We start from the raw sequence: 9,566 nt of genomic DNA on the forward strand, positions 1-9,566 counted from the left end.
TCAATCTGCCTGCAATTTGGATTCATTTTGATGGTGTGGAAAATATTATATGACTATTATTTTAGGCGCTACTGGAAAAAAAAAACAGGAAATTAATTTCAGTATGTTGGAGAGACAAGGAGATGGGATGGAAAGAAAAATAGCTGGTTCCTAAGTGAAGAGATGTGAAGTAGAGATGTGAAAAAAGTTAAATTATTTATGGAAACTTATATTAAGAAAATGCAGGCCGGGTGCGGTGGCTCATGCCTGTAATCCCAGCATTTTGGGAGGCCGAGGTGGGTGGATTACCTGAGGTCGGGAGTTCGAGACCAGCCTGACCAACATGGCAAAACCCCCGTCTCTACTAAAAATATAAAAATTAGCCGGCCATGGTGGCGCAGGCCTGTAATCCCAGCTACATGGGAGGCTGAGGCAGAAGACTCGCTGGAACCCCGGAGGCGGTGGTTGCAATGAGCTGAAATCGTGTTATCGCATTCCAGCCTGGGCAACAAGAGTGAAAGTCCGTATATATACAAAAAAAAAAAAAAAAAAAGAAAATGCAAAATAAAAGTACACTGAGACATACTGTGTGATTCAATTTATATGACATGTGACATTCTGGAAAAGGCAAACTCATTGGTACAGAGAACAGATTAGTGACTGCCAGGGGCTAGGTTTAGGGAAAGGGGTTGATTACAAAGAGGTCAAACAAGGGTATTTTTATGATGCTAGAACTATTCTGTCCTTAATTGTGGTGGTGGTGGCATAATTGTATGCATTTGTCAAAACGCATAGAACTGTACACTAAAAAGTGAATTTTACTGTGTGTATGTTTTAAAAATAAAAATTTTAAAGTTTAAAAGGGTTATCTTACCTATCATATTGGCAAAAACCCAAAAGCTTGACACTACATGCTATTAGCAAGGCTGTGGGGGAGACAGGCACCCTTTATATTAATACATTGCTGGCGGGAAGGCAAAATGTTACATCTATAATTTGGCAATATCTAACAAAACTACATATATATTTATCCTTTAATCCAGCAATCCCACTTCTAGTAACCTACCTTGGAGAGATACATCCAGCAATATGAAAATATGTGTGCACAAAGTTACTCATTTCAGCATTATTGAAACTGAAATATTCTTGAAACTACCTAAATGTTCCAACATAGGAGATTTATTGAATATACTATAGCACATATACACCACAGATTTTGCAGCTGTAAAAAAGGAATGAGGAAGACTTATGTAAAATGATAGTGGATTTTTATGCTACATTTGTATAAAATAGAGAAATAAGAAAACATACAGGTATTTGCCTATTTTTGCAAAAGGAAACACACGAAAGATAAACCAGAAAGTAATGAAATCGGTTACCTATAGGAATTGGTGGAAATGGAATGCAACAGTTGAGAGGGAATGACACTTCTCTAAGTACACTAGTCTGTTTAATTTTGACTTTTGGAATAATGTTAATATTTTCAGTAGTCAAAATGTATAATCAAATCATTTAGTTTTACAAGATGAAAAAGTCTTAGAGATGGATAATGGTGATAGTTGCACAACAATGTGAATGCCATTAATGCCACTGAACTGTATGTATTTTACTTTTTGTTTTGAGACAGGTCTCAGGCTAGAGTGCAGCGGTGCCATCTGGGCTCACCCTAACCTCCGCCTCCCTGGTTCAAGCAAGTCTCATGCCTCAGCCTCCCGAGTAGCTGGGATTACAAGCGTGTGCCACCACGCCCAGCTAATGTTTTTGTATATTAGTAGAGAAGGGGTTTTGCCATGTTGCCTTTTCTTTTCTTTCCTTTCTTTCTCTCCTTCCTTCCTTCCTTCCTTCCTTCCTTCCTTCCTTCCTTCCTTCCTTCCTTCCTTCCTCCCTCCCTCCCTCCCTCCCTCCCTCCCTTCCTCCCTCCCTTCCTTCCTTCCTTCCTTCCTTCCCTTTTTCTTTTTCTTTTTCTTTTTCTTTTTCTTTTTGAGACGGAGTCTTGCTCTGTTGCCAGACTGGAGTGCAGTGATGCAATCTCAGCTCACTGCAACTCCGACTTCCTGGTTCAAGCGATTCTGCCGCCTCAGCCTCAGCTTCCTAAGTAGCTGGGACGACAGGCGCGCGCCACCACGCTTGGCTAATTTTTGTATTTTTAGTAGAGACGGGGGTTTCACCATTGTGGCCAGGCTGGTCTTGAACTCCTGACCTCGTGATCCGCCCACCTTGGCCTCTCAAAGTGCTGGGATTACAGGCGTGAGCCACCGCGCCCGGCCAATAGCTTTCTAAATTTGTTTTATCACATATTTATCTACATATTACAATAGTTTTTACTATTCTTGTAACTTTTCTCTAAACTTGAAGTTATTTGAAAACTAAAAACTAAGCCAATTAGTATAGTAGTAATAGCAGACAAAAAAAAAAAAAAATGACAGAAGTAAAGGAAGTTTTGGGGGAACAGAAAGAAGAAAGAGCTAGTGTGGAGATACCAAACCGAAGCTTGTGGAACTTTAACACCATTTTGAACCTAGTTCCTTAAATGATTCCGCCGAAGATCAGTGTCTCGGCTGCCCTCTATAGAGCTCTAAACCTGGCTTAGAGGAGTTCTTTCGTTCTTCATTAACCACCACCCACCTTACGTCATTTTATAAAGCCGGAAACTACATTTCCCAAAAGGCCATTTTTTTCCCTCGCGGTAAAAAGGATTGCAATTACTATAGGTTTTACAGATCTCGCGAGATTTCACCAAATGCATTAAGAATCCCGGCTGAAAGCCATTTTGTTTTTCAGCTCTGTTCAAGGGTACCTGAAGCGAATTTGCACCAAAGCAGCAGCTCCATTGTCGCAGTTCTAGCTTCACCTTCACGATGTTTCCCTTGGTCAAAAACGCACTAAATCGTCTCCAAGGTGAGCAAAAATTATGACAAATCATTTACAACAACCTTATATCAATTTATCCTCGCAGCCTCGTGTCCTTTCCCTCTACCAACATCTCGGCCTTCTAATCCTGAATGCTGTCTCCCATCTCGTCCCAAGTCATTGGGATGATGTCGTTAGCATTGGCTTTATCACCCAGTCTTTCTGTTTCGGTTTCCAGCTCTGTTTGTGTTATCGGAGTGATAGTCTAGCTCTGCTTTTTAATTCTTCAGTAACCTGTGATTTCAGGGAAGGACACTCTTGGTAGACACCTCGTTCCTTAAGTGATGTCCTACATTTTAGCTTTGGGGATATGTTTACTCCTAACCCTTTATAGAAGAATATCTTCTCCAATTCCTATTACTGCAATAGACGGAAACTGTAAATCTAGCTCTTCACATGGTTTAATTGCAGGGAAACAACCCAAATGGTATCGATGCAGCTTTGAAGTTATTTGTGGATTAACAATGTTAGCTGGGCAGGCGCGGTGGCTCACGCTTGTAATCCCAGAACTTTGGGAGGCCGAGGCGGGCGGATCTCCTGAGGTCAGGAGTTCGAGACCAGCCTGACCAACATGGTGAAACCCTATTTCTACTAAAAATACAAAAATTAGCCCGGCGTGGTGGCGGGCGCCTGTCAATCCCAGCTACTTGGGAGGCTGAGGCAAGAGAATCGCTTGAACCCGGTAGGCGGAGGTTGCAGTGAGCCAAGACTGCCACTGCACTCCAGCCTGGGCAACAAGAGCGGGACTCCGTCTCGGAAAAAAAAAAAAACAAAACAATGTTAGCTGTCCTGAAAGTAATCGTGTTCATTTTTTTCTCATCAAAAGGTTGGGCAGGTACAGGGAGTTTTGAGACCAGCATTATGTAGTGAAAATGCAGTAGACTGAGGAGAACAAATTAATTTTCATACTTGATTTGGGCAGAAGGTGACCTTCAGTAACGTGGGCAGTTGTTACACAATGAAAGTGACCCTGAATTACTATTTAGTTTGTTTAGCCATCTTTTGATTTTCACTTAACAGAATCATTGGAGGATGTTACTAGATTGTCTTCTAAACACGTAAGCAACTTTGAAAATAACTACAAAATATTAACTGGACTATTTTCATATTCCAAAAGTAGCATTTATTATCTCTTTTATTTTGGGCATATGATTTAGCCTCTCTCAACCTCAGTTTCCTTCTTTGTAAAATAAGTAATTTGTAAATAATGCCTAAATTGTAAATTGTAAATAATACCTATTTCATGGGGTTGTTGAAGATTTTATGAGATCACCAATGTATGGTAATTAAACAGTTGTCACAGAGGAGAGGGCTAATGAAATCCACCAGAGTTACATGAGTGTGTTGAAGTTATGAGATGTTGCAGAATTTTTTGGTAGTCTTAATTTCTTTGCTTTTTGAGCAAATAGGGCCACCTTGTACCTCAGGAAAGGTTTTTTTGTTTTTTTTCAGTGTGGAATTCACATGCCCACTTCTTATCTTTTCTGGAGCAGAATATATTATGAAATATTTGTAAATTTGCCTATCCCAGTGTGACTAAAAGATGAAAAGGGAAAGCTATGTAAGACAATTAGAAGATCCAATAATAGTCAGATTAACTATCATGAAGTAACCCATTGCACCACGTAGAAATATTAATTGCTAGTGAATGGGCAACATTGCAGTTTCTTTTTTTTTTTTTTTTGAGACAAAGTTTCGCTTTTGTTGCCCAGGCTGGAGTGCAGTGACTCAATCTTGGCTCACTGCAATCTCAGCCTCCCAGGTTTAAGTAATTCTCCTGCCTCAGGCTCCCTAGCTTTTCATTATATATATAAGTACCTTTTGAGGCTCTTTAAAACAATAAGGACCTGCTACTTAAATTGGACAGGAAGGAAAAAAAAAAAAAACAGCTAGAAACAAGCTTTTTCCAGTCTCGGCTGTTTCCCAAACCCTCCTTTTTAGTTCCTCCAGGGTCTGTTTGGAAACTTTTTTGTTCTCTTTCTACTAGTATAATAGTAACAGCAAAGTTTATCATTCTGCTCAAAAACTAACTCCTTAGCTAATTCTACTTCCTTGTACGAACGATATTGATTTTTATCTACATGTGTAATCCTCTAGACTGGAAGTTACTTGAGGACAGAATCTCTGTCTTACACTTTTTTATGTACCCCATTTCTTATTTTTATTTTTAGGGACAGAGAATTGCTCTGTTACTCAGGCTGGAGTGTAGTGCTGTGATCATAGCTCACTGCATCCTCTAACTCCTGGACTCAAATCATCGTCTAGCTACAGCCTCCTGAGTAGCTGGGACTACAGGTGTACGTGCACCACCATACCGGGCTAATTTTTAATTTTCAATTTTTTTGTAGAGACAGGGTCTCACTGTGTTTCCTAGCTGGTCTAACTCCTGGCCTCAAGCGATCCTCCTACCTTGGCCTCCAAGAGTATTGGGATTACTCCGAAAGTACTGGGATTACTGGGCCACTGTGCCCGGCCCACTAATTTTTTAAAAATCAAGATCACTCTAGTTTTGGCGAGTATTTTTGTTACTGTAGTAATTTTACAATCATAAGCATTTAGTGTGCTTTAATTTGAAGTTCATTTGAGTTCATTCGCCCTTGTATGTTGTAAGTTGTTGGGCTCTATTAGTAAACTTTAATGAAAATTTAAGTCATAAGTATTCGAATTAATCAATGGGAGCCAAAATTTCAGGGGTTATGTAAATACCACTTTGTAGAGAATGTTACTGACATCATTCATTCTTTGGTTTTTTTCCCAATACTATTATGAAAACTCTGAGGCATACAGAAAAGTTGGAAGAATTGTATGAACACCCATATACCCACCACAAAGATTCTACAGTTAACATTTTGCTATGTTTTATCACATATCTATCCAAAAAGAAGATGAATCTGTCAATTCATCTTCTTTTTGATGCATTTCAAAGTACACTGCTTTGCTTTGATTAATAGCAACAATATGTTTTAACATTTTATTGAACTACATAATACTGTAAAATTAACTTCCTTGGCTTTCCTGATTGGAAGTATCAATCACATATGTTTTCTTTTCCTGACAATTGATAATATGCTTCTGTAATTTTTTTTTTCCTATAAGTTCGAAGCATTCAGCAAACAATGGCAAGGCAGAGCCACCAGAAACGTACACCTGATTTTCATGACAAATACGGTAATGCTGTATTAGCTGGTGGAGCCACTTTCTGTATTGCTACATGGACATATGTAAGTACTATTGATTAATAATTTCTATTTTAGATGTTTTTCATTCTCATTTAGTCTGTGCATTCAAAGTGTCTTGACATAGTAGTGTACATATCTAGTTAGGAGGGACTTGAGAGATTGTGTAATCTAATTACCTACCCAGTACAGAGTTTTTTTTCCCGCAGCATTCATCCATCTTCTGGTCTTAACATTCCCGGTAATAAATTGCTTACTGGATCACAAGGCAGCCCTTTCCATATTATGTAGCTGTTTTTTGTTTGTTTGTTTGTTTGTTTAGAAGGAGTCTCGCTCTGTCCCCAAGGCTGGAGTGCAGTGGTACGATCTTGGCTCACTGCAACCTCTGCCTCCCTGGTTCAAACAATTCTTCTGCCTCAGGCTCCCGAGTAGCTGGGACTACAGGCGCACGCCACCATACCTGGCTAATTTTGGTTTTGTTTTTTATTTATTTATTTTTTTGAGACGGAGTCTCACTCTGTTGCCCAGGCTGGAGTGCAATGGCGTGATCTCGGGTCACTACAACCTCTGCCTCCTGGGTTCAAGGGATTCTCCTGCCTCACCCTCCCAACTAGTGGGATTACAGGCACCCTCCAGTATGCCCGGCTAATTTTTGTATTTTTAGTAGAGATGGGGTTTCACCATGTTAGTCAGGCTGGTCTCGAACTCCTGACCTCAGGTGATCCGCCCACCTTAGCTTCCCAAAGTGCTGGGATTACAGGTGTGAGCCACCGCGCCCAGCCTTGTGTGGCTGTTAAAAGGATTGTATGGTGAGTTAAAAATCTGCCTTTTTCCTATGCTAACCATCGTTCATTGCAACACAGAAATTCTGATCCACTTCCATATAACAGCCATCAGATAATAGAAAATTGCTGTCATATCTCCTGAATTTTCTTTTTCAAATTAAACATCCTTAGTTCTATCAGTAATTTTTTTGTTCATGATTTCCAGGATTTTTACTACCTTGGATCACCTTCCTGTACATAACTTCACTTAACAATTTTTCTTTTAAAATTTTGCGCTTAGAACTTAGCACAATATTCCTGACAGATGAGATGTAATATAACTTTTTATATTTTAGTTTCTTTACATCTTACATTTAACAATCTGTTTTTCAGTCACTGTACTTACTAGCAAAAAGTAGGAGTCCTGAAGTCTTTTTTTTTTTTTTGAGATGGAGTCTTGCTCTGTCACCCAGGCTGGAGTGTAATGGCGCGATCTTGGCTCACTGCAAGCTCCGCCTCCCGGGTTCATGCCATTCTCCTGCCTCAGCCTCCCTAGTAGCTGGGACTACAGGCGCCCACCACCATGCCCGGCTAATTTTTTGTATTTTTAGTAGAGATGGGGTTTCACCGTGTTAGCCAGGATGGTCTCGATCTCCTGATCTCTTGATCTGCCTGCCTTGGCCTCCCAAAGTGCTGGGATTATAAGTGTGAGCCACTGTGCACGACCTAAAGTCTTAATAAATACATAAGTTGGTTTAAAAAGATACAAATTAACCCTTACCGTAATAAACTTTATTTAAATAAATAGGACTTTTTAATTTTTGTTTCGATTTTCCTGAAATCAAATATTAAGATGTGTGCCTAGGCTGGGCATGGTAGCTCACGCCTGTAGTCCCAGCACTTTGGGAGGCCCTGGCGGGTAGATCACCTGAGGTCAGGAGTTTAGTACTAGCATGGTGAAACCCCGTTTCTACTAAAAATACAAAAAGCTGGGCATGGTGGTGGGCGCCTGTAAACCCAGCTACTTGGGAGGCTGAGGCAGGAGAATCGCTTGAACTTGGAGGGGGTGGAGGTTGCAGTGAGTCGAGATCGTGCCACTGCATTCTAGCCTGGGCGACAAAGCGAGACTGTCTCAAAAAAAAAAAGTATCCTTAATTAGAAGGATAAACAGATGTTGAACAAATGTTTGATCAGAGGAGCTGTTGGAGGTGAAATGTTCCTTAGTGATACAGAGAATACAAAACACTCTTTAGCAGTTATTAGGTAGTCGTGGTTGAGGGAATCAATGTTTTGAGTGGGTAGTATAGAAATGTGAAGTATAGGCCGGGCGCGGTGTCTCAAGCCTGTAATCCCAGCACTTTGGGAGGCCGAGACGGGTGGATCACAAGGTCAGGAGATCGAGACCATCCTGGCTAACTAACATGGTGAAACCCCGTCTCTACTAAAAATACAAAAAACTAGCCGGGCGAGGTGGCGGCGCCTGTAGTCCCAGCTACTCGGGAGGCTGAGGCAGGAGAATGGCGTGAACCCGGGAGGCGGAGCTTGCAGTGAGCTGAGATCTGGCCACTGCACTCCAGCCTGGGTGACAGAGCGAGACTCCGTCTCAAAAAAAAAAAAAAAAAAAAAAAAGAAATGTGAAGTATAAATTTGAATTAAATACAATTTAAAAATTCATTTCCTCAGTGATACTAGTCACATTCCAGGTGACCAGTAGCCACATGTAGCTAGTGACTACTGTTTGGGACAGTGAAGATCTAGAACATTTCCTTCAGCTCAAGAAGTTCTATTGAACAACAGCACTGCACTAGAAAATTAGGACAGCAATCAGGTTTGGCCTGTATGGAGGGTATTAGATCCCAGGTGAGTTTCTGTGTATTTTTAACCTATAGAGCAGAATATCTGTCATTTTCAAGAAATAGTCTCTAAGGGAGAGTATACTCTGTTTTAAGCATGTAACTGACAGCATTTTAATTCTTACAGGTAGCAACACAAATCGGAATAGAATGGAACCTGTCCCCTGTTGGCAGAGTTACCCCAAAGGAATGGAGAAATCAGTAATCATCCCAGCTGGTGTAATAATGAATTGTTTAAAAAACAGCTCATAATTGATGGCAAGTTATAGCACTGTGTACCCATTAAGATATGGCATTATTGAAGAAATAAAGTACATTTGAAACCTTCATTGTAGGTTTTGTTTCTTTGTAAATGAAACCAAGCTTGATCACTTTAGCTTTTATGTTAAAGTCAAATGCTGCACAACTTCTTAAATAGGTTTTTGTTTTTTGAGATGAAGTCACACTCTGTCCCCCAGGCTGGAGTGCAGTGGCGCCATCTCGGCTCACTGCGACCTCTGCCTCCCGGGTTCAAGCAATTCTCTTGTCTTAGCCTCCTGAGTAGCCAGAACTACAGGTGCATGCCACCACACCCAGCTAATTTTTGTATATATATATATTTTTTTGAGACGGAATCTCACTCTGTTGCCCAGGCTGGAGTGCAGTGGCGTGATCTCGGCTCCTGCAACCTCCGCCTCCCGGGTTCAAGCGATTCTCCTGTCTCAGCCTCCTGAGTAGCTGGGATTACAGGCACACGCTACCAGGCCCAGCTAATTTTTGTATTTTTAGTAGAGACGGAGTTTCACCATGTTGGTCAGGCTGGTCTCGAACTCCTGACCTCGTGATCCACTCACCTCGGTCTCCCAAAGTGCTGGGATTACAGACGTGAGCTACCGTGCCTGGCA

At 40.9% G+C, this 9,566-nt stretch overlaps 1 protein-coding gene across 1 annotated transcript; it reads left to right on the plus strand.

Moving 5' to 3' along the window:
- The first annotated feature begins 2,719 nt into the window (after positions 1–2,719).
- On the plus strand, positions 2,720–9,011 carry LOC104669550 (cytochrome c oxidase subunit 7B, mitochondrial). Its single transcript, XM_010372551.2, has 3 exons — positions 2,720–2,877; positions 5,986–6,110; positions 8,810–9,011. Exons 1-3 carry the CDS (start codon positions 2,838–2,840, stop codon positions 8,885–8,887), a joined length of 243 nt encoding a protein of 80 aa, XP_010370853.1. The 5' UTR covers positions 2,720–2,837; the 3' UTR covers positions 8,888–9,011.
- The last annotated feature ends 555 nt before the right edge of the window (positions 9,012–9,566 follow it).

Source organism: Rhinopithecus roxellana, chromosome 7 (genome assembly GCF_007565055.1).
Source record: "Rhinopithecus roxellana isolate Shanxi Qingling chromosome 7, ASM756505v1, whole genome shotgun sequence".
NCBI classification, from domain to species: domain Eukaryota; kingdom Metazoa; phylum Chordata; class Mammalia; order Primates; family Cercopithecidae; genus Rhinopithecus; species Rhinopithecus roxellana.

Coding starts and splice junctions, on each gene's coding strand:
- LOC104669550 (XM_010372551.2), top strand. CDS start 2,838: ATGTTTCCCTTGGTCAAAAACGCACTAAATCGTCTCCAAG. Junction 2,878..5,985: donor CGCACTAAATCGTCTCCAAG/GTGAGCAAAAAT, acceptor TTTTCCTATAAG/TTCGAAGCATTCAGCAAACA. Junction 6,111..8,809: donor GTATTGCTACATGGACATAT/GTAAGTACTATT, acceptor TAATTCTTACAG/GTAGCAACACAAATCGGAAT.